At 44.7% G+C, this 26,143-nt stretch overlaps 1 protein-coding gene across 3 annotated transcripts in view; it reads right to left on the reverse strand.

Moving 5' to 3' along the window:
* The window catches only part of LOC129816350 (myosin light chain kinase, smooth muscle-like), an 89,339-nt gene that overhangs the window by 18,200 nt on the left and 44,996 nt on the right, over window positions 1-26,143 (reverse strand). For all 3 annotated transcript variants that reach the window (XM_055870745.1, XM_055870744.1, XM_055870741.1), the window contains 8 exons: window positions 21,968-22,120; window positions 18,405-18,542; window positions 16,207-16,404; window positions 15,781-16,027; window positions 15,205-15,285; window positions 14,044-14,834; window positions 10,704-10,820; window positions 9,808-9,876 (listed from right to left, as the gene is read on the reverse strand). In XM_055870745.1, coding sequence (XP_055726720.1) covers window positions 9,808-9,876; window positions 10,704-10,820; window positions 14,044-14,834; window positions 15,205-15,285; window positions 15,781-16,027; window positions 16,207-16,404; window positions 18,405-18,542; window positions 21,968-22,120 — 1,794 coding nt within the window. The remainder of the gene's footprint in view (window positions 1-9,807; window positions 9,877-10,703; window positions 10,821-14,043; window positions 14,835-15,204; window positions 15,286-15,780; window positions 16,028-16,206; window positions 16,405-18,404; window positions 18,543-21,967; window positions 22,121-26,143) is intronic.

Consider the following 26,143-nt stretch of genomic DNA (forward strand, 5'->3'; position numbering starts at 1 on the left):
GTAACAGTAAAAACAAACTAATGAGATGGGAAGGAGCAACACGAAATATTAACCTTGATGAATTACAGCTTAAGCTCGCAATGTCTTTACTTCCCTCTTTTCTGCATGATATCCTCCTCTCTGGAAAGAATAACATCCTTCTTACAACAACTATTTTTGCCCAGTGTACTGAAACAACACATGAAGTTGATAAAAAAAGTTGAATTGCACAAATAACATCTACCATTGCTGTTTCCATTTGCGAATACTGTACAAATCATTTTTTTGCAGCGTCAAATACAGAAAATGACAGCAGAACAAAGAGAGCAGGCTTTTAAACACACTCAAATTGTTATGAGCACACTGAATGGCTGTGTAAGGTTTTAATGCGGGAAACAGCGGACTCTTTAAAAGCTTGTGTTCATGAAGTTTCCAAAACAAGTAGAGAACTTAAAAGGGGAAATCCACTCTTTTGGTATTTTTGCTTCTAAATGTTTTACATGTTAGCAGTCAAATCTTCAAGATATTGGACTTTCAAGAAGCAATGTGGCACCGGCCACATCATGTGGCAAACGCAAACACATTTTGCATCATGATAACGTGATGGGGCCGGTGACACTTTGCATCTTGAAGACTTGACTGCTGACATGCAAAATGTCGGGACTGTATCAACAGCGAACTAATGAAAGCTTAATTGGTCCGGTTGTAAAGTTCACATGCATCAGTTCAGTTTTGAATTTTAAATAAACTACTGCACCCAGCCTTTGAGCTGCAGTTAAAAAGGTAGTGTGTGTGTATTCATGGGTACCAAGGGAAGCCAGGTTTCCCCCAGAAATTGTCTGCGTTTTATAATTTTCCTTCATTTCGCAAGAGGCTGTATCTCACTAAAGAAAACATCAGAGTGAGCGAAACAGTACCCGTCTGATTCTGTCTGGTCAAAAAGAGTATGACATTGTTGCCATCCATAGCACTGAAAGCAAGGGAAGCCAGTGAGCATTTGGCCTCCCTTGATTGAAAAAGTATAACATAGTTTAGCTTATCGCTGATTGGCTGAGAGAGCTCAACTGTGAATTGTCCTGGCACACCAAAAAAAAAAGAAAGTCAAGGAAAGCCAGTTTGGATTTGGCTTCACTCCAATCACATCAAAAGCAAAACGTCATTGACAGAAACAAACTTGAATTGTTGCATGTCATTGTGTTGTGGTCCTACGCTGGCTAACTAAAATTGCCTCTCAAATTAGCCATGGATGGAGACAGAGATTTGGAGCTGTGGTTTTACTTAGTGCAATTCTGATCCAACCATAAATTCATACATTGTGCCCCTGGCCAGAGAGGATGGAAGTTCAACATGTAGTTAGATGTAGTAGGCTAATGTTAACTAGCTGGCTTGGCACATCGTTGCCCATGAAAGGAATTTAGGCTAATGAGCAAGCATTTTAGCAATTTTTTTCCGACTTGCACGAACGAACGAACGCACGCGCACACACACAGAGAGAAATGAGAACTATGGACAGCCACATATTTAGTTTACAAAGACTGGACTAAATTGTTTTATGCATATTTTACTTGTCACTGTATTAGACTAAGCATAGGTTATTTGATTATGTTGAAATGGTGCTGGAATAGTGGAGGCAGCTCCTGTTTTCTTTGCGACTTGCGGTAACTCTCCGTGTGTCACGTTCCTGACCTATTTATGTTAGTTTTTGTGTGTTAGTTGGTCAGGACGTGAGGTTGGGTGGGCATTCTATGTTATCTGTTTCTATGTTGGTTTTGGTTTGCCTGGTATGGCTCTTGATTAGAGGCAGGTGGTTTGCGTTTGCCTCTAATTAAGAGTCATATTTAGGTAGGGCATTCTCACTGTTTGTTTGTGGGTGATTGTCTCCTGTGTTTGTATGTATGTTCGTACCACATAGGACTGTAGCGTTTGTTTGTTTCGTTTTCGTTTCGATGTCGTCTGTTTCCTGTACGTAAGTTTATGTTTAGTTATGTAAGTTTTATGTTCAGGTCTCGTCAACGTCGTTTTGTTATTTTGTAGTTTTGAAAGTGTTTTGTTTCGTTTCGTGTTGCCGTCGCATTTATAATAAAGATGGCTTATTTCCCAAATGCTGCGTATTGGTCTGAAGATCCTTCTCTCCTCACCTCGTCCGAGGATGAGGAGAGCACAAGCCGTTACACCGTGGTTCTAAATCAATAGTTGTTTAGAAGTCTGAAAATGACGGAAACATTAACTTGCTTCACCATATTGTAGGTCATGTAACGTTTTTTTTTGTATTTTTTTTACATGCAATATGCTTTGTGGACTTCACCGGACATAGGTTGCTCTCCGGTTTTGTTATTGTCTCGGCATTATACATCTCTGTATCACTGTCGCAAGGAATATAAACTAACAGGTTATAGAGCAAACAACGCAATTATCACAACACAGGTCGTACATTTTTCCTGGCTTGGCTTCCACAGTGATTTTACCCACTCACCGCTAGTGGTTAAAGGCTGTGTAGCACTTGTGTCAATGCCATAAACACATAACAGTAACTTTCGAGCATCCATAGAAAACATTCCCAAATTACAAACTCTTAAATCAATTGTTATAACATAAGGTTGAAGTTGGGTTAGAAGTTCTCCAAGTCAGCTCTATCTTCAGGAAAAAAATCCCACAACGCCCCGTGGTCAGCGTCACACGCTGAATGAAAAAAGTGGGATAAATGTTGTGTAAACATGATTCCATTCAACCGCTTTATGATAGTGAAGTACGTTAGATTAAAAAAAAATAAGTAATTCCTGGCCTGATTGAAACAGAATATTTTTCGATAAACTTTCAAAATACAGCAAAACAAAATATGCTCAGGGCCTCCCGAGTGACACATTGGTCTAACAGGCTGACCACACCACTCGCGTCGCGTGCATAGCAAAATACATTTAGAAATCTGTTATTCAATTATTTCACCCACACTGCTCACGCGCACCAACGAGGGTCTGCGTTGCAAAGGGCTAAAATAGAAAATCAGTTCTATTTCTGACACAGATCGCGCTGCAAGTCCATCATTGGTTTATAGAAGCAGGTACCCACGTGCCATCTCCTCACCCACGTGGGTGACTGAAAGACGAACGAGGTCAGGGGCGGTAATGCACCTAATTTATGAAAATTGCCAATCGCAATATAAAGTCAAGAGAAGAAAAAGCTCGGAAGGAAGAGAGATGACTATAAATGATTCGGACGACCGTTTTATGTGTGGATTAATTGGCAGAGTAGAGGACATTTCAGGTCCTGCGATGATCCTCTTCCAACCTGACAGAGCTTGAGCGGATCTGCAGAGAAGAATAGGAGAAACTCCCCAAATACAGGTGTGTCAACCTTGTAGCGCCATACCCAAGAAGACTCAAGGCTGTAATCGCTGCCAAAGGTGATTCAACAAAGTACTGAGTAAAAGGTCTGAATACTTACGTAAATATGATATTTGTTTTTTTTTTTGCCCCGAAAATAAACATGTTTTTGATTTGTCATTATGGGGTATTGTATGTAGATTGAGGGAAAAAATCAATTTAATCAATTTTAGAAGGCGGCTGTAACGTAACAAAATGTGGAGATAGTGAAGGGGTCTGAATACTTTCTGAATGCACCGTAGTACACTACATTTGCTTTGTTTCATCTGCTGCTTGTTTCCTAATGTTCACTCATACATTTCCACATGTCATTTATGAAATTTGATTTTATTGTATGAAGATTGACAATTACAATGTTCTGAATATTGTAGAAAAATCTTCAGTCAGTTTTCATACTAAACGGTTATGTGCCACAGCTTACCATGTACAGTAGGCTACAGGCAATATGTTCCTCCATGTGAGTCAAAAAAATGACAATCTTTCATTCTTGGCTTTCCGGCAGTCTTTGTGGTTTTTGTATACATGGAGCATAAATTGTAAAATTGTAAACTAACAAAGAATTTATGGTCGAACCCATGTATATTAGTTAATATACAGCACCAACTACATACATATCTGATAAGGTCCATTATCTGCTACCTGGATTTATAACCATATAAGCTAGCTAGTTCAGCCACCCATCTACAGTTCAACTAAACCGCTTTTTTTGTGTATCCTTGAAAAACAGCCAGCCATGTGACAAGAGACAGTGGACATTCACACGTAACAAATCAAAGCGCTAGATAAATGGAACAGCGGTTTCAGGAAATAATCGACTTCGGTAGCAAAAGGATCACACCAGCGCCATAAAAATGACACACTGCTCAATGTACACATCACGGACAAACTGAAAATGGTCCACCCACACAGACAGTGTGGTGAAGGCGCAATAGCGCCTCTTCAACCTCAGGAGGCTGAATAATTTTGTCTTGTCACCTAAAACCTTTACAGATGCACAATTGAGAGCATCCTGTCGGGCTGTATCACCACCTGGTACGGCAACTGCACCACCCACAATCGCAAGGCTCTCCAGAGGGTGGTGCGGTCTGCACAACGCATCACCAGGGGCAAACTAACTGCCTTCCAGGACACCTACAACATCCGATGCCACATTAAGGCCAAAAAGATCAAGGACAATAACGACCTGAGCCACTACCTGTTCACCCCGCTTCCATCCAGAAGGCGAGGTCAGTACAGGTGCATCAAAGCTGGGACAGAGATTTAAAAAGTTTCTATCTCAAGGCCATCAGATTGTTAAACAGCCAGGACTAGCAGGACTGCTCGCTCATCCATATATTTTATACTTATATATTCTCATCCCATTACTAGATTGTGTGCATTAGGTTTTGTTGTGGAATTGTTAGATATTACCTGTTAGATACTGCTGCACTGTCAGATCTAGAAGCATAAGCATTTCGCTACAGGCCACATGCCCCAATGCATAGTGCCAACTGTAAAGTTTGGTGGAGGAGGAACAATTGTCTGGAGCTGTTTTTCCATGGTTTGGGCTAGGCCTTTTAGTTCTAATGAAGGGAATCGTTAATGCTACAGCATACAATGACATTCTAGACGATTCTGTGCTTCCAACTTTGTGGAAGGCCCTTTCCTGTTTCAGCATGACAATGCCCCCGTGCACAAAGCGAGGTCCATGGTTTGTTAAGATTGGTTTGGAAGAACTTGACTGGACTGCACAGAGCCCTGAACCCCATCGAACACCTTTGAGATAAATTGGAATGCTGACTGCGAGCCAGGCCTAATCGCCCAACATCAGTGCCCGACCTCACAAATGCTGTGTGATTGAATGGAAGCAAGTCCCCGAAGCAATGTTCCAACATCTAGTGCAGGGGTGTGCAACTCCAGTCCTCTGGAGCCTGATTTGTGTCAACATTTTCTCCATCCCTAGCAAACACAGCTAATTAATCAAATTGCATTCTAAACTGAAGATCATGCATAGGTGATTATTGGAGTCAGGTGTGTTAGCTGAGGCTGATGCAAAACTGTGACACCAAATCAGGCCTTTGAGGACTGGAATTGCCCACCCCTCACTAGTGAAAAGCCTTCCCAGAAGAGTGGAGGCTGTTATGGCAGCAAATGGGGGACCAACCCCATATTAATGCCAATGATTTTGGAATGAGATGTTCGACAAGCAGGTGTCCACATACACTAATGACCAAAAGTAACTCAAGAAATCTCATAAAAATGTTTTTGTCAAGGTGGTCTTAGTCTCACAAATGTACATCCAACTAAGATGTTTGGTGCAGTTTTGCTCACGTGAAAAAAATGTGCATGAAAACAATTAGTCTCTCGTTGAATAATCCCTACTGTTGACCAATCACCGAAGGGGCATAGACTTTTGCTTGCCACGTTAAATTTGTGAACTAACAGCCGAAAAAAAATAAACTGTTTCGGATGGAAAGCATGGGGTCGCCTTCAGCTGAGAGTTCCACGATACAATCCATTGAGATGTGATGTACATATCGTGAAGTGGAGAATTCTCAGCTACTTGCTACTAAACTGTTATCTTATGCCAGCACCCAGAATATCAAGCCTGGAAGGCTCATGCTCCATATGTGAGCTGTAGAGCAGTTGCACCATGTTACCCAGCCGGAGACGTGTTGAAGCTGTCAAAACAAGTCCGGCCTTAACCCTTCCACAGAGGGATGTGCATCCCTGATCTGGTTCCTTCTCACAGGCTTGGAGTCAGTTCTCTGTACTTTCATTGTGTTAAGACAATATGGAGACATTGCATTGCACAGGCCTGTATCACAATCCGTTTTTCATTTTTTCCCCCCCTACATGGAATCTAAAGAAACAGCATCTCCAAAACCATTGGATTACCTGATGAACACACTCTTCGTCATAACAGAGGGAGAACATTACATCTCACTTGTCCAGCATTGTTACGGGCTGTCAAAAGGAGTAGAGGCACAGATGAAAGCAGTTCGATATGAGATAAAGGAGCGGTTGAGTGTCCCGATGGGACAGTGCATTCTGAGCTCTCCAGGACCCTGCAGTGCTGGACTGTGCCCCCGAGCGCAAGTTAAATAAATGTGCAGGGGTTAGAGTTTTCCAGCGGGGATGAAAAAGCTGCTTGTTTTCATAGCACTACACCACTGACGCATTTCCCATGGCTCACCACGCTCTGGGACTGTAACTAGATAACACACAAGCACGAGCAACAGGGACTGCTTTAGAAAAACCATAACATGGCTAATATCATCGATAGCCCACTCTATAAAGCACTTGGAAGTAATACGACCATGCATCTGAATGAGAATCTGAATCAAAACATTTACATTTTTGTCATGTAGCAGACACTCTTATCCAGAGCGACTTACAGTTAGTGCATTCATCTTAAGATCGCTAGGTAGGACAACCACATATCACAGGCATAGAAAGATTGTTCCTCAACGTAGCTATCAGTAGAGTCAGAGCTAGAAGGGGGGGGGGGGGGGGGGGGGGGCAAGTGCAAGTGCTAGTTAAGTGTTGAGAATTATTTAAGATACTGTTTGGGTTTCAGACGTTTTCGGAAGATGGGCAGGGACTCTGCTGTCCTAGCTTCAGGGGAAGCTGGTTCCACCATTGGGGTGACAGGACAGAGAAGAGCTTGGACTGGGCTGAGCGGGAGCTGCCCTCCTGTAGGGGGGAGGGCCATGAGACCTGAGGTGGCATAACAGAGTGGTCGGGTTGGGGTGTAGGGTTTGAGAATAGCTTGAAGGTAGGAAGGGGCAGTTCCTCTTGCTGTTCCGTAGTTAAGCACCATGGTCCTGTAGTGGATGCAAGATTTGACTGGAAGCCAGTGGAGGGTGCAGAGGAGCAGGGTGACCTGAGAGAACTTGGGAAGGTTGAAAACTAGATGGGCTGCTGCATTCTGGATAAATTGCAGGGGTTTAATGGCACAAGTGGAGAGCCCAGCCATCAGCCAGTTGCAATAGTCCAGACAGGAAAGGACAAGTGCCTGGATTAGGACCTGTGCCGCTTCCTGTGTGAAGTAGGGTCGTACTCTACAGATCTTGTAGAGCGTGAACCTGCAAGAGCGGGTCACTGCTTTGATGTTTGCAGAGAACGACAGGATGTTGTCCTGGATCACTCTGGGAAGGCGACTCTTGAGTTGTCAACCGTGATGGAGAGGTCTTTGAGCAGGCAGGCCTTCCCAAGGAGGAATAGCAGTTCCGTTGAGGTTGAGCTTGAGGTGGTGGGCCGACATCCAAGTTGAGATATCTGCCAGGCACGCAGGGATGCGTGTTGCCACCTGGGTGTCAGAAGGGATGAAAGAGAAAAGTAGTTGAGCGTCATCTGCATAGCAATGATAGGAGAGACCACGTGAGGATATGGTGGAGCCGAGTGACTTGGTGTACAGGGAGAAGAGGAGAAGGCCTAGAACCGAGCCCTGGGGGACATCAGTAGTGAGAGTACGCGGTGCAGACACTGATCAACTCCACGTCACCTGGTAGGAGCGGCCTGCCAGGTAGGACGCAATCCAAGAGTGTGAATAGCCTGAGACACCCAGCCCTGAGAGGGTGGAGAGGAGGATCTGATGCTTCATGTGTCGAAGGCAGCGGATAGATCTAGGAGGATGAGAATAGAGGGAGAGTAAGCTTTGGCAGTGTGGAAAACCTCTGACACAGAGAAGAGCAGTCTCGGTTGGATGACCAGTCTTCAAGCCTGACTGGTTAGGGTCAAGAAGCTCGTTCTGAGAGAGATGAGAAAGTTGGTCAGAGAAAGCACGCTCAAGTGTTTTGGAAAGAAAAGCGAGAAGGGATACAGGTCTATAGCTTTTGACGCCAGATGAGTCAAGTGTTGGTTTCTTGAGGGGCGCAACTCGAGCCATTTTGAAGTCAGAGGGGATGCAGCCAGTGGTCAGGGATGAGTTGATGAGGGAAGTGAGGAGGTCTCCAGAAGGGAGGAGATGGGGTGGAGCAGGCAAGTTTGTCAGGCAATTTCTTTAGGAGGGGAGCAAAACAAGCTCCCTTGATCCTGGTTGATGTGTCAACAACTACCTGCAAATTATGAGCAGTCAGCAGTTCACACACCAAGTAAGCCACTGGGAAAACAGGCAGCACTTAAATTAGATAGCCCTAGCTAGCATAAAGACAGTACTAGACCACAACAGATGAAGACAAAATAATTATACTTATCACTCCTGAGGATATCAGGAATCCTCTAGCTATAGAATGAAGCTATAAAACTAACGTTACATTTGGCTACAATAAGCTTTCTAGTACCATGTAAAATAACAAACCATGTAAGAACTAAGCACTGGCACCAACTATCACAATCAGGGTTATAGCTTCACATGACCTCCAATACCCCATCGGAACATTGTAGTGAATTAATCATTCTATAAAGAGAATTATACCCAACGCCGGACTTGAAAACATTTGACTTGTTTCAAATCTACCCTACTTGGGAATCCAACATCAAAAGAGATTAGCCTTAATACATCTGGGGCTCTTGTGTCAGGTCTCGGCCTCCTGCTTTTATTTAACTGTTCCAAACTATCCTACAGCTCGGAGTTTCGTAGCTTGTTTGGGTCAGGCCACATTCCAGCAGGACAAAAGCAAATCCAAAAGCTGGCAGATTTTCTGCAGAACCTCCAAGTATTGGAAAAAGAGGCCGGAGCATGTGTGTCTGGCTGAATCAAGAGATGGCTGAGGAACAAGCAGACGCGAGCCTTACATGGAAGTTCGGGAGAGGAGGTTGAGTAAGCAGGGCAGCCATGCAAAGGGTCTCTCCTTCTCCTCTCTTTCCCCCTTGCCTTTTCCTCTCCCTCCCTCCTTGGGCATGTTTTAAGTGCCAGCGAGTGTCCCGGGCTTAAAGACAAACAGCAGTCAATTAGCTCTGTCAAACATCACAGAGGAGAGGGGTGTCGTAGTGGCCTCTGACCCCTGGAAGGAACCATCCAGGCTGGAGGGCTAAACGGACATGCTTCATGCTCAGCCCTTAGCGTGCCTGATCCAAAGCCTTTTATGTAAAGGAAGATTTGCGTGCTTGATTCAGAAGGAGGATTCGGCTGGGTTCTTTACAGGCTAAAACCTTACATCATTAAATCATATGGAAAAGAATGTGCAGGGGTATAGCACATAACTCTGTCGAACTACCTTCGCACTCCTCCAGCTTGGAAAGATGAAGAGGACTATTAAGATAAGCACATCTCCTTAGGCATCTTTTCTAGTAGCGTAAATCGAACCTACTTCGAATAAAACATTTACTGATCACTATTTACATCTTATTTCTGTCCTTTGTTCTCTACATACTGCAAGCCGATTACAGGGTAAGAACTATTTTTTATTGTTGTTCACATGCTATAAAAGTGCCCGAGCTCGAGGAGGCAGACAGGCTGCAGCAGTGGGAAAGGCAGATCCCATGCCGCTCCTTTTTGGGAAATAAGCATATTTTGGAAACTCACTCTCGGAGGTAGGGATGGATGGCTTCTTGCTCTTCTTGTCAGCTGCTGTCGAGTTTGTGTCTGTAGGATCTACGGGAGAGGAAAAGGAAACCTGTTTCAGGTCACTTATTCCCACACATTATCATTTCCATTTCTTTAATGCTAAAAAGAATCCCTACCAATTGTATCAGTAACAAAAAAACTAAACATAGTCTTGTACAGTACTTTATAGAAATCAAATCATAGTTTATTGGTCGCTTGTTTTCCTAGCACCAACAGTGCAGTAATACACATAATCCCAAAATAAATATCATAACAAGCAATGTCAGCATCTGGAATATAATGGTGTGTATAGACCGTATGGACAGTGAACCATACATGAAATTAACCACGTAAAAAATGTAATGATTTCCAACGTGAACTGAATCACTGAGATATGCCCCTATCTCCATCTTTGTCTCTCCTGCAAAACATATTTTATCTCGACTCACTTTGCTAAATGGCAGCCCCACCGCACCTCTCTAATTAAATTAAGTTAAATGCGGAAGACATTTCAGTTGAAGGCATTCAGTTGTCCAACTGACTAGGTATCCCCCTTTCCCTAAATTACGTTTCATAATCTCATATTTTTGTATTGACTGCAACAGTAGTAGAAGTATGCGACAGTTCAACTAATGTGTATTGCGAAATAATCTGAAACTAGGATTGAACCGTGCGTGCCTGCTTAATGATCCAGGCCTGTTAGTGAGTGCTGGGGAGCTGGGAAAGGCGGACGTGCAGTGGGAGCCTGGAGCAGGGACTCCAGCTCGGCTAATCTGGCCGCTGTAATTGCAGGAAGTGACTAGGGTGATGCCGGGGCAGCCGGGAGGCGAAGGGGGACTCATGGGAGTGGGACACAGCAGCCAGGAACAACTCACCATCCACCAGCACCATGCAGGAACACTCTGCTTTACCGGCCGAGTTCTCCACCCGGCACTTGTACTGGCCCTCGTCCTCGGGCAGGGCCTTGTCGATGGTCAGGGAGCACTGCCCTCCTGCAGGAAAAACACACACACAGAGAGGACCTTAGCTAGAGTAGCCCCAGTACACACAGAGAAACTTTGTCACTGTGGCCCCTAGTACACAGACAGACAACCACAGCCAAAGTGTCCTCCAATACAAACAAACCATATCCAGTGGCCCCCAGTACACAAATACACAACCATAGCCACAGTGGCCCCCAGTACACAAATACACAACCATAGCCACAGTGGCCCCCAGTACACAAATACACAACCATAGCCACAGTGGCCCCCAGTACACAAACACACAACCATAGCCACAGTGTCCCCCAGTACACACACACACCACCACAGTGTCCCCCAGTACACACACACACACCACCAGTGTCCCCCAGTACACACACACACACACCACCACAGTGGCCCCCAGTACCCACACAGTGGCCCCCAGTACCCACACACACACCACCACAGTGGCCCCCAGTACCCAGACACACACCACCACAGTGGCCCCCAGTACCCACACACACACCACCACAGTGGCCCCCAGTACCCACACACACCACCAGTGTCCCCCAGTACACACACACACACACCACCACAGTGTCCCCCAGTACACACAAACACACCACCACAGTGTCCCCCAGTACACACACACACACACACACCACCGTGTCCCCCAGTACACACACACCACCACAGTGTCCCCCAGTACACACACACCACCACAGTGTCCCCCAGTACACACACACCACCACAGTGTCCCCCAGTACACACACACACACACCACCACAGTGTCCCCCAGTACACACACACACACCACCCCAGTGGTCCCCAGTACACACACACACACCACCCCAGTGGTCCCCAGTACACACACACACACACACACCACCACCCCAGTGGTCCCCAGTACACACACACACACACCACCACCCCAGTGGCCCCCAGTACACACACACACACACCACCACCCCAGTGGCCCCCAGTACACACACACACACACCACCACCACAGTGGCCCCCAGTACACACACACCACCACCACAGTGGCCCCCAGTACACACACACACACCACCACCACCAGTGGCCCCCAGTACACACACACACACCACCACCACCAGTGGCCCCCAGTACACACACACACACCACCACAGTGGCCCCCAGTACACACACACACACCACCACAGTGGCCCCCAGTACACACACACACACCACCACAGTGGCCCCCAGCACACACACACACCACCACAGTGGCCCCCAGCACACACACGCACCACCACAGTGGCCCCCAGTACACACCACCACAGTGGCCCCCAGTACACACCACCACAGTGGCCCCCAGTACACACCACCACAGTGGCCCCCAGTACACACCACCACAGTGGCCCCCAGTACACACCACCACAGTGGCCCCCAGTACACACCACCACAGTGGCCCCCAGTACACACCACCACAGTGGCCCCCAGTACACACCACCACAGTGGCCCCCAGTACACACCACCACAGTGGCCCCCAGTACACACCACCACAGTGGCCCCCAGTACACACCACCACAGTGGCCCCCAGTACACACCACCACAGTGGCCCCCAGTACACACCACCACAGTGGCCCCCAGTACACACCACCACAGTGGCCCCCAGTACACACCACCACAGTGGCCCCCAGTACACACCACCACAGTGGCCCCCAGTACACACCACCACAGTGGCCCCCAGTACACACCACCACAGTGGCCCCCAGTACACACCACCACAGTGGTCCCCAGTACACACCACCACAGTGGTCCCCAGTACACACCACCACAGTGGCCCCCAGTACACACCACCACAGTGGCCCCCAGTACACACACACACCACCACCACAGTGGCCCCCAGTACACACACACACCACCACCACAGTGGCCCCCAGTACACACACACACCACCACCACAGTGGCCCCCAGTACACACACACACCACCACCACAGTGGCCCCCAGTACACACACACCACCACCAGTGGCCCCCAGTACACACACACCACCACCACAGTGGCCCCCAGTACACACACACCACAGTGGCCCCCAGTACACACACACCACAGTGGCCCCCAGTACACACACACCACTAAAGTGGCCCCCAGTACACACACACCACTAAAGTGGCCCCCAGTACACACACACCACTAAAGTGGCCCCCAGTACACACACACAACCGTAGCCAGAGTAGCCTCCATTACTACCCTAGCCTCCATTACTACCCTACAGCTCCATGAGGACATAACTCACATACTACTTTTGTTATGGTGGGACGTAAATGAGAAAAATGTGCATTCTTCAACATGACCCACAGTGACACTAAAAGGAGAATAAAAATGACCTGGGGGTCACCTATACATGATTCCATTATAAGAGGCCCTGACTTGGCTGTGTGACGGTTGGGATCTGGGGCTGTTTCACAGGACATAATAACTGGTGGTTGAGCAGTGTACCTAGTTATGTTACTTTGCTGCTGCCCATTGATCGTCTTGTTAATTAGCCCTTACCCATAGCTCTGGACCGGGGCGTCATTCGGTTGCACTCAATAACAGACATGTAACTCGCTGTTGTCATCATCAAGCTATGGGGCCCAGAGCAACCCGTACCCCCTGCCTAAACTCTGGACTAACTGTTATCCCCATACAAATGCACTCTAACTGGACTGACAAATACTGGTTCAAGATAGCCAGAGTATCAGGCATCTGCATCAACACATCAAACTGCCTGAAATAACAGAGCAGTGATTATGGACGAACGCGTCCCAAATTACACCTCATTCCCTATGTAGTGCACTATTTAGGGAAAAGGGTGCCATTTGGACAAACACGACGTCTGCGTTGTCGGTGTGCCAGGGACCCCCAGGAGCCCAGAAGCAGGGAATCCTTTTGCCATTCTTACTCTACATTCGATTCATACCACCTTGTAAATATGTGGGGCTTTCTACAAGGAGACAATTACAAGCACCCAGAACAAAACAATTCATCACTATGATAACATCAACTCCCTCTATGTAAAGGGATACGTTTCCATCATATCCCATATCGAATGCAGCGGTGCAAGAGGGGAAACTCAGTCACATCACTGTCTGTCAGACACACTACTTTATAATATTAGAAGCCAACACTCCGCAAACACATGAATGAAATGGGATGTGTCTCAAATTCCCTACTATCAAAACCTAATAGGGTGCCATTTGGCACGCAGACATGGTCGGCCTAGTAGTGGGCCACATACTTACCTTCGTTGGACAGCTTGATGAACTTGGAGGGCTTGATGACCTTCCCGTCTAGAGTCCAGGTAATAGCTGGGGGGTCACAGGTCACTTGGCAATGTAGCCTCAGGCAAGCCCCGTCCACCACGCTCATATCACTCAGCTTCTGACTGAACGAAGGCTCCTTTCCAATGTTGTTACTCTTATCAATAATCCCACCTGCCACGCAGTTGATGGCATTCTTCTCCTTCTCAGTGGCAGCAGGGACTTTCGGTGTTGCTGCTTCTGGAGCAGGGCCCTCCCCATTCTTCTCCAAGTTCGTCTGATTCTTCTTGTTGGCCAGAACCGATTTGAAATCTGTAGGCTCTCCTTTCTCAGTAGGAGCAGTACCTGGTTTCGGGGAGGTGGCGGTGGTGCCCCCTTTTTTCCCCAGGACATCTCTAAAGTCCACCTGCGTGGGAGCGTTGACCTTCCTCTCATCTTCAGACAGTGTCTTGGGCTTGCCCCCTCTGGGCTGGAGCTGGCCCCTGAAGTCCATCTGTTCCGCCGTGATCTCCTTCAAGTCCTCCTCGGAGACGCTCTTGGTGGTGACTTTCCTGCCCAGCACCGTGCGGAAGTCGCGCTGCTCAGCCTCCTGCAGGCGGATCTGGTCCTCGCGGTGCTCCTTGGTCTCCACGCGCCTCTTCAGGAGTCCCCGGGCTGTGCTTGGCTCTTCTGACCCCTGCTGCGGAATGGAGCTGCTGCTAATGCTGCTGCTTGGTGGTGCTCTGCCTCGCACTGTCCCATCCACTCCTCCCACACGCTGACAAGGCTCAGGGCTGCAGCAGCACAGAGAGAGCGAGGTGTGGAAGAGGAAAAAAACAGGGGTTGTTTAAAAGCCCCGGCTGGCTCAGCCTCCACTAGTTAATTGGGGGGGAACCACAACTCAACATGTTACATCAGAGATGACTTCAGTAGCCTTATAAGGGCAAGCACCCTGAACGGGGGGCATGCACCCTGAACAGGGCCCCAGCCCCCAGGCTTTGAACAATGGCACAGCTGGAGGAGGTACTGTAAACTATTTATTTGGTTATATTCAGGGATTAAGCGGATTTGAAACTGGGGTCTGGGGAGGGGGAGAAGGGAAGGCAAAAATAGCCCAGGTTGAGGGACCTCGACAATGAAGCAGTAGGCTAGTTAGTTACATACGTTTGGTGCTCTCCACTGGACACCACTGCACCCTCACTGACCACCAGAGTGGCAACACAACTGCAGTCACCCACTTTGTTCCTAGAAGAGAGAATGAGAAAAGGAATGGAAAACTGGGGAGGGGGAGAGTTTTAATTGACTATAACTGGTCCTTTCAGACCAAATTCCTCTAAAAAGGGACAGCATCAAGAAGAGGGCTTGTGTCTCAGTGATGGCAGTTTTAGATTACCTTAACATGACTTTTAAATATGTAACCCTAACCCATATAATATAATAACCAATCAAAGCATAACAAAACAGATGTAAAGTGAAACATTCAAATGTTCCATATGATGTCTGAGGTGGACAAGTAGTAGTATCTTATAGTACGTTATACTGTAAATGACATTGTTACTGTGTTGCAACAAAAACAGCTCCTTCTCCAGATACTACAGAAGTGAGTCATCTACTGTATAAGGAGTCCTCCACTATGTCCCAAATGGCACCCTATTCCCTATGAAGTGCACCCCATGTCATCTAGTCAAAAGTAGTGCACTTCATAGGGAATAGGGTGCCAGTTGGGATGTAGAAGCCTACCTCAGGCTGATCTCGTAGTCCCCGGCGTGGTGGGACCGGACTCGTCTAATGAGCAGGGACACCACATCCTCCTTCTGCAGTATCTCATAGTCCAGGTCAGTGGTCACCACCTGGCCCTGCTTAATCCAGCTCCACTGGGGGAAGGGGTCCCCAGCGATGGCACAGGACAGCAGGACATTCTGGCCCAGGTAGGCGGTGGTGGGCTTGAGCTTTGTGATGAACCAGGGCTGGACCCCGTCCTGGGGCTCTGGAAGACAGACATGGATAACCAACAGGTCATTATGGCATGAACAGTGTTGCAAAATGCTGGTAAAGTTACCTGAATTTTGTAACCCTAGGCATAAGCATCTGCTACAGTTTAATACATACAATTTCACCTGACACACCGAGCTATCTCAAGTGGAGTTAGCTAGGCTGTTAGCCTACCTTGTACAGTGAGTGAGACCTCAGAGCGAACCTCCCCTACTTTGTTCCATGCCTCACAGGTGTATTTCCCAGTGTCCTCAGGGAAGACTTCCTGGATGAACAGACTGCATTGGTTCCCCTTCCGCTCAAAGTGGAAGTCCTCCGACTCCTGGATCTCCTTCCCATTGTGGAGCCACACAATCTCTGGATGAGGATTCCCTAAGACCATAAAAGGTCACATTAAACCTCGTGTTTCATGTCCACATCATTTCAAAGTGTCTAAAATGGATTGTGTAGATCAATGAAGTGACTAAGATGATTTGGACCAGGGTTGAGGTAAATTCAGAATGGAGTTGCAAGTAAGTCTATCATTCCAATTCAAATTGGCCACACACAGGACGCAGAATTGGAACTAAAAGTATAATTTAATTCAATGAAATTAAGCCATTGTTTATTTTAACACTTTTTTTCTGGTTCATATACAGTCCATGAACCAAAGACCAGCTCAGCTACTATCGATTATTGCCTATGGGAGAGCCACCCCTTTAAAATGAAAGATTCACCCATTTTGAATGTTAGATTGTATTTGTGCATCTCCGAGCGATGTTCTATCAATTCCCAGGGTCATTTCCCGGCTGTATTTCTGCCTGCTTGAAAGCCGAATAGCTCAGATACACATGAAAACGAAATTACCCCTTGAAATCGATAGAACATCACTCAGAGATGCACAAATTCAATATAACATTCAAAATGAATGATTCTTTACTTTAAGTAGAACTGAACTCTGACAACAACAAAAAGTTGGTAAATGGCCTTTATGGGATGTCTTCATTAATCCACCATCTTTGACCCTACATCTCAAAGCAAAAACTCAAACAAAAAGACTGTTCAACATTGAGTTATAATCAAACTAATATTTGAAATGGTATCTTTTTTTTTATATTACAAACTGGATGGTTCGAGCCCTGAATGCTGATTGGCTGACAGCCATGGTACTGTATATCAGACCGTATACCACGTGTATGACAAAACATTTATTTGTACTTTTCTAATTATGTTGGTAACTTGTTTATAATAGCAATAAGCCACCTCGGGGGTTTGTGACATGGACAATATACCCCGGCTAAAAGCTGTGTCCAGGCAGTCCGTGTTGCATCATGCGTAAGAACAGCCCTTAACCAGGGTATATTGGCCATATACCACACCCCCTCGGGCCTTATTGGTTAAGTAAGAGGTGGGAGATGCTTTTGGCAAAAATATTTGCCAAAAGAATGAGACTTACGTTTCATATGTTAGTCGAATTTCTTTGAATTGGTTCTACTTCCTCTAATTCAAATTCACGGATTGAATTCTGAAATTTAGAAATGACCCTGACCCTGATTTTGATAGGAAACGCTGATTTTGATGCAAAAAAGTAAGCATTTGGACAGTGGACAGGTAAACAAAACCAAAGCATAGTCTCACCTTGTCCACAGACAGCTTACGTGGTAAGGAAACTAAAATAATTTTCTAACTTTGGGTGAACTATCACTTTAAATTGTGCCCTATAGTAACAGGCCGTTATGACGGGTTGTATTACATAACACACTCAATGATATACAGTTGTCTTGCATAATTGGATGCATTTTTCACAAAGGCATGATCAAAATAAAATGCACGTGCTTTAATGCAATTATAAACCTTTATATGAAAATAAAGAGAGAGACCCTCGTGCTCCATCACTATTTACATTAAAAAGACTAGGTCTAGAATAATGTAAATCATATGACGTATTACTAGCGACTCCTCCCCCATGCGAACAACCTCAGGGGGATAATGAAGATTACGTAATAATAATAATAAGTGATAATACTCAGAGTCAATCCATCCCCTCAGGTCACACATTGGAAGGAAATGGAAATGCAGAAAACACCCGAAAACCAAACAAGTATCTCTGGGGGGCCAAGCAGGAAATACCAGCGTCTAAAGCAAACAGTCGCTGAAAACACACACGCTGAATTTTCCATTCTGATTAATGGGAATGAGGGTTAAAACGAGACACCCACCAGGGTTGTATTCATTGGGGTGCACCACAGCAAAATGTTTTTCAAAGTAAAGCTGTTCTCTTTTAACAGAGGGGAAAAAAGCACTTCTTATTGGACTTGTCCAGGTAGTCCCTCTCCTGTTAGTTTTCTTTCGTTTGGTGCCTAATGAATAGGACCCGAGAGGCCTTCTCTTACCCGTCACCTCCACGGTCATGATGACTTGGCTACCGTCCATGACTTTTAGATCCTTCAGACCTCTGAGAAATACAGGGGCCGATGGCTTCTTGGTGTCGGCTGCATTTGGAGGGTCCGTCCTCTTGGCACTGTTCTTCGCTGAAATGTAACATTTGCAGGGTTACTTTTTACAGAACAGGAACATGAGTAACTCACTGAACAGCACACTAAGCCAAGGGAACCAGCGACAGTTGACGGTCATCGTGAGAGAGCTGGCCTACTCTAACAGTCAAAAGGCTTAAAACAACAGATAGACGTAAAAAAAATACTTCAATTATTTTAAAACTGCAGAGCAAGTAAAAACCATTAGCAGCAAAAACATTACCTTGCTTGGAGGACTCTCCAAACACTTCTGACACAGGTTAAAAAGACATTCATTCATCAGCTAATATCATTAGCTAATAATGTCAGTCCACCCAGTGTGAAATTAAACAACCAACAACCTATTAACAAGACGACGAAAGCCTTCGTTTCATCACTATGACAATTAGCAGTTGGGTGTGTGCAAACGTCAATCAGTGCAGGCTATTGGGAGTTTGTCTTTCTGTTCATTTTCCATTCCAGTCAAAGACATAACATTACTTGCTTCACGGTTAAATATGCTATATTAAGAGAGTCTACTCCAAGTGAAGGTCTTTCCTTCACAGTCATGTAAATAAATATTACCTCAACATGGATTCCTGGAGTACTAAATATAGAGGCAGGAGTAGATCTCTTAAAATACATCCCAAATAGCACCCCATATAGTGGACTACTTATGACCCATGGTCAAAAGTAGTGGACTATATAGGGAGCCATTTGGGACACATTCATGGTGATTTAGAAAAACAATGAGGAACATGCTGATGTTAACAAACTCCCTGTGCGTCTCTTGGGAGTCTCTGCTCGTTCAGAAAAAGATAACCTTCTGGGAGAGAGCAACAGCTTTCCTACATCAGGAAATTAGCTGTCTGGCAGTCTACCGCAGGATATCTGAAACCTAAAATACTGTAGAACCCATACCAAAGAATCTGTGGAAAACTGTTTATGTTCTTAATGACATTGGTAGCCAAGCATACATAGGTGCTGCAGCAGCCACTGTCTGAACACTTCCAGAAGCTATGGAGCAGAACGTCACGAGTACACCTGATCCTTATATGGACTTGCCATCTGGAGCACAAAGCAACGCTATAAAATATGGTGGATAAATTAACTTAGGCAGTTTACCATTGGGGAAAAAATGGTCAAGGTTCCATCTGTGTAAGAAAAAAATAAGGGAGTGGGGTGTCTTGCTTTCTCCACCATCTCTGATGGGGTCTGCATCCCAAATGGCATCGTTTTTCCTATTTAGTGCACTATAGCGGGCACTACCTTTGACCAGAGCCCTATGGGCCCTTTTAAAAAGTACTGTACTACATAGGGAATATGGTGCCATTTGGAATGCAAACCATGAATACTAGACACATCCTGAACATTACCAGCATGTATTGTGTTGGTTCTACGTAGTCAGCTCCCCATATTGTGATGTTCTTGGCAAACATGCAAGGAACATTCCCTGAATATGCAAACACTAGAATAATCTCATTAAAGACAACCATAGGGACGACGTTCCTGCCAAGGTCTTTGGGAGTCCAAAATCAAATTACTTGACTCATCATTACACTTTAGTACATTAAAGGTAGACTCAGCTAGACGAACAGCACCGCAGATATTAAGATGAGCGAGACTCAAGACCTTGCTCTCACAGTCATACATAATATCTGCGCATGTGCATGGGTTCGCTTCATGCTGTTACAGCGTGGTAGTCTGTGCACCAAAACAGGCCAGCATCGCTGTGAGAGAGAGAACGAGAGAGAGAGGGAGAGAGAGAACGAGAGACCAACGGGAACTTTTTGGCCCTCGCTCCTTGATTCATGCACACCATGTATGGCGTTTGGTTTTACGTAGTCAACCCCCCTCCCTCCCCCCCAAGTTCATAAACCGAAATGGTTCTAACCCTGTGGACGTCAGGACCCAACAGACAGGGAGGCAGGCTTGTCATAAACACAGCCCACTGTCTGTATGCATATCCAGCATGCCAGAGGGAGATCCAAGGCATCTCCAGCATGTTTCCATCAGCACTGTTGCTTAAACAGCCCTGCTTCACTGCTGCCTCAGCCAGCATTCCAAATGGCACCATATTCTCTTTATAGTGCACTACCTTTGACTAGTGGTGTAATTTACTTAAGTAAAAATACTTTAAAGTACTACTTAAGTAGTTTTTTGGGGTATCTGTACTTTACCATTTCAATTTGACAACTTTTACTTCACTACATTCCTTAAGAAAATATTGTACTTTTTATTCCATACATTTTCCTTGACACCCAAAAGTACTCGTTACATTTTGAATGCTTAGCAGGACAGGAAAATAGTCTATTTCACACACTTATCAACCAAACATCCCTGGTCATTCCTACTGCCTCTGATCTGGCGGACTCACTAAACACACTGCTTTGTTTGTAAATTATGTTTGAATGTTGGAGTGTGCCCCTGGGAAAATGATGGTATTTCAGATGTTTACCCCAGCGAAACAAATAGCTGAACCTCCACCTTGAAGCCCGGTGTGTGCTGATAGACAAGGATTTCATCCCAAATGGTCCCCAATTGCTTATATAGTGCGCTGCTTTTGATCAGGGCCATGGTCAAAAGTAGTGCACTACTTAAGGAAATAGGGTGCCATTTGGGACAAAGACAAAATGCATGCTGGAACAGAGAGAGCAGATGTTTCCTTAAATGCTACATCGGAGCCCTAAATAGCTATTATCTTAAAGTATCACTGCTTCAAAGAGGCTCAAAGTACTCACAAGAGAGACATTTCAGGGCTTTAGCAAACAGTCAAATACTCATTCTGAAAAAAATAAGCATTTTCCCTATCTCATGAATTGAGCGCATTCTCAATTTAGCAAAAACAAAACGTGTTTATATTTTCAAAAACGTCAAATTTAAATGTATCAAAATAACATTCATTGGCCATTCCCCTAATTTTAGCACTGCAGACTTTTCAAAGCCAAAGTCATAAAATCTGAATATATTACAAATTATAGGGCTTCGGGGACTAATAGCAGAACTACAAAAGTACAAGTAATAAGCATCATATTGAGAAATAATTACATGCATATGATGTGCTCTATTGGGGTAGTCCTCTGGGAAATATGATACATCAATCACAGATTAAACGTCTTCTCAAAGATGCAAAGGATAAAGAAACACATCTGGGGCTGGATGTATCAAGCGTCTCAGAGTACGGGTGCTGATCTAGATCAGTTTAGCCTTTTAGATGACAATGAATACGCTTACATGGACAGAGGGGAGCTGATCCTAGCACTCCTACTCTGAGGTAGCGTTTACACAGGCAGTCCAATTCTGATCTTTTGCCCAATTATAGGCAAATGATCTGATTGGTTAAAAGACCAATTAGTGAAGAAAAAAATAGAATTCGGCTGCCTGTGTAAACGCTGCCTGAGAAACGTAATACATATGGTCTCTGTAGAGGCTCCCAGGCCCACCTTTGATGATGACTTTGGCAGTACACACGGCTCTCCCATGGATGTTCTCAGCGACACAGGTGTACTGGCCCTCGTCCTCTGGCAGGGCGCCCTGGACTGTGAGTTGGGCCAGGCCATTCTCAAAGGAAGAGCGGGCGTATGGCATGGGCTTGTCTGATGGGGGAAGAGAGAGGAACATGTGTCACACTTGAGGAACACCTAAACACAATCCACTCCCAGCAAAAATAGTTTATCTTACACAGAGCAGGATACACTCTTTTGCTGCCAAGGTAAAGCAGGGCCGTGTTGGGGAAAAGATAATGAAAGAACGGTCATTAGAAGACGTTTACCATGCAGGACATGTGTAAATCCATTTTCATATCAAGTCAAGGGACTAAGAGAGTGTATTCCTTCAAATCAATTCTGAATGGTCACGTTTTATAAACAGGTGTAGTATAACAGTGAAACACTTACTTCCCAACAATGCAAAAATTACACAACCGTTCAAAAGTTTGGAGTCACTTTGAAATGTCCTTGTTTATGAAAAGCACATTTTTTGTCCAATATAATAACATGAAATTGATCAGAAATACAGTGTAGACATTGTTAATGACTATTGTAGCTGGAAACGGCAGATTTTTAATGGAATATCTACAGAGGCCCATTAACAGAAACCATCACTCCTGTGTTCCATTGGCACATTGTGTTAGCTAATATTTCAAGTATTTCATTTTAAAAGGCTAATTGATCATTAGAAAACCCTTTTGCAATTATGTTAGGACAGCTGAAACTGTTGTGCTGATTAAAGAAGCAATACAACTGGCCTTCTTTAAACTAGTTGAGTATCTGGAGTCAGCATTTGTGGGATCGATTACAGGCTAAAAATGGCCAGAAACAAAAACCTTTCTTCTGAAACTCGTCAGTCTATTCTTGTTCTGAGAAATGAAGGCTATTTCATGCGAGAAAAATTCCAAGAAACTGAAGATCTCGTACAACGCTGTGTACTACTTCAGTGCAGCAATTCGACCATGAAGGCCTGATTCACTCTGTCCCACAGTTGATGTTGAGATTTGTCTTACCTGAACTCTGAATTTGGGCAGCAATTTCTGAGGCTGGTAACTCTATTGAACTTATCCTCTGCAGCAGAGGTGACTCTGGGTCTGCCTTTCCTGTGGCGGTCCTCATGAGTGCCAGTTTCATCATATTGCTTGATCGTTTTTGCGACTGCACTTGAAGAAACTTTCAAAGTTCTTGAAATGTTCCGGATTGACTGACCTTCACGTCTTAAAAGTAATGGACTGTTGTTTCTCTTTGCTTATTTGAGCTGTTCTTGCCATAATATGGACTTGGTATTTTACCAAATAGGGCTATCTTCTGTATACTACCCCTACCTTGTCACAACAACTGATTGGCTCAAACACATTAAGGAAGGAAATTCCACAAATTAACTTTTAACAAGGCACACCTGTTAATTGAAATGCTTTCCAGGTGACTACCTCATGAAGCTGGTTGAGAGAATACCAAGAGTGTGCAATGCTGTCATCAAGGCAAAGGGTGGCTACTTTGAAGAATCTCAAAACATATTTTGATTTGTTTAACACTTTTTTGGTTACTACATGATTCGATATGTGTTATTTCAAAGTGTTGATATCTTCACTATTATTCTACAATTTAGAAAATAGTAAAAGAATTAAGAAAAACCCTGAAATGAGTAGGTCTTCAAACTTTTGACCGGTACTGTAAATATATAAAAACATTTGAACAAGTAATAAAACACAATGAGCAATGACAGCTTGGCTATATACATGAGGTACCAGTACGGAGTCAATGCGCAGGGGAATGGGGAAATTGAGGTAGATATGTAGAGGTAAAGTGACAGGATACATAAGACAGTAGCAGCAGCGTATGTGATGTGTGGAAGTATATATATATACACTGCTCAAAAAAATAAAGGGAACACTTAAACAACACAATGTAACTCCAAGTCAATCACACTTCTGTGAAATCAAACTGTCCACTTAGGAAGCAACACTGATTGACAATAAATGTCACATGCTGTTGTGCAAATGGAATAGACAAAAGGTGGAAATTATAGGCAATTAGCAAGACACCCCCCAAAACAGGAGTGATTCTGCAGGTGGTGACCACAGACCACTTCTCAGTTCCTATGCTTCCTGGCTGATGTTTTGGTCACTTTTGAATGCTGGCGGTGCTCTCACTCTAGTGGTAGCATGAGACGGAGTCTACAACCCACACAAGTGGCTCAGGTAGTGCAGTTCATCCAGGATGGCACATCAATGCGAACTGTGGCAAAAAGGTTTGCTGTGTCTGTCAGCGTAGTGTCCAGAGCATGCAGGCGCTACCAGGAGACAGGCCAGTACATCAGGAGACGTGGAGGAGGCCGTAGGAGGGCAACAACCCAGCAGCAGGACCGCTACCTCCGCCTTTGTGCAAGGAGGTGCACTGCCAGAGCCCTGCAAAATGACCTCCAGCAGGCCACAAAATATCGACGAAAACTCTTGGTAAATAGTATGGTCTACAGCTTATCATGAGGTATAACTCAGGTGAGCAGAACCTTGAGTCTTCCTTAATATTACAGATTGTGCACCAGTCTTTGTTCACAAACAGACAAACCCCACCCCTACGGATCTTACCAGATGCTGCTGTTCTGTCCTGCCAATGCATGTCTTTGTTCAACCAATACTCCAATAAAGCATAGTATTTTACAGTTCTTAATGTCCCGTTGACGTTCATTCATATTAAGCAAACAAATATGCTTGCTGTAAAATCGCTCATAAAAACAAATATGCAGAGGCATAAAAAGACACCTCACGGAGGTAAATTTTGATACAATGGCAAAATATCTTTCTTTATCATAGAGTGCCTTCAGAAAGTATTCACACCCTTTGACCTTTTCCACATTTTGTTGTGTTACAGCTTGAATTTAAAATAGATTAAATTGAGATTGTGTCACTGGCCTACACACACAATCCCCGAGAAATGTCAAAGTGGAATTATGTTTTTAGAATTTTTTTACAAATAAATTTAAAATGAAAAGCTGAAATGCCTTGAGTCCATAAGAATTCAACCCCTTTGTAATGGCAAGCCTAAATAAGTGCAAAAAATGTGTTTGACAAGTCACAAAACATAACAATCAATACCAATAAGTGTTTAACATGATTTTTGAATGAGTACCTCATCTCTGTACCCCACACAAACAATTATCTGTAAGGTCCATCAGTCAAGCAGTGAATTTCAAATAGATTCAACCACGAAGACCAAGGTTTTCCAATGCCTTGTAAAAATCCAATACAACACATTACTGAGTAGCACACTCCATATTTTCAAGCATAGTGGTGGCTTCACCATGTTATGGGTATGCTTGTAATCCTTAAGGACAGGGGAGTTATTCAGGATAAAAAAATAACTGGAATGGAGCTAAGCACAGGCAAAATCCTAGAGGAAAACCTGGTCAGTCTGCTTTTCACCAGACACTGGGAGACAAATTCACCTTTCAGCTAGACACACTAAAACACAAGGCCAAATATACACTGAAGTTGCTTACCAAGACGACATTGAATGTTCGAGTGGCCTAGTTAAAGTTGATTTAAAATCAGCTTGAAAATCTATGGCAAGACTTGAAAATGGCTGTCTTGACCGAGCTTGAAGAATTCTTTAAAGAATAATGAGCAAATATTTTGCAATCCAGGTGTGCGAAGCTCATAGAGACATACCCAAAAAAAGACTCACAGCTATAAATCACAGCCAAAGGTGTTTCTAACATGTATTGACTCAGGGGTGTGAATACTTATGTAAACGAGATATTTCTGTATTTCACTTTTAATCAATTTGAATACATTTCTAAAAATATGTTTGCACTTGGTCATTATGGGGTATTGTGTGTAGATAGGTGAGAGAAAAAAAAGAAAAAAAATCAGGCTTTAACAACAATGTGGGTTAAGTCAAGGGGTATGAATACTTTCTGAAGGCACTATGTATTAATCTTTCCTGGCAGGCCTACGTTTCACAGTCGGGAAGCTAGCGAGCTCTGTGTTGAATTTAACCTGGATGAGTTGTGATGCTGCCACCAACTATTATAAATGGCTCCCGCGCCCAGTGCAGGACAACCCGATCCCAAGAAAGGCATTCACTTTGAAATCCAGGGGAGCCTGTTGGTAGGTATTTCAGAAATCGGCC

The sequence above is a fragment of the Salvelinus fontinalis genome, chromosome 19, assembly GCF_029448725.1.
Source record: "Salvelinus fontinalis isolate EN_2023a chromosome 19, ASM2944872v1, whole genome shotgun sequence".
In the NCBI taxonomy this organism is placed as follows: Eukaryota; Metazoa; Chordata; class Actinopteri; order Salmoniformes; family Salmonidae; genus Salvelinus; species Salvelinus fontinalis.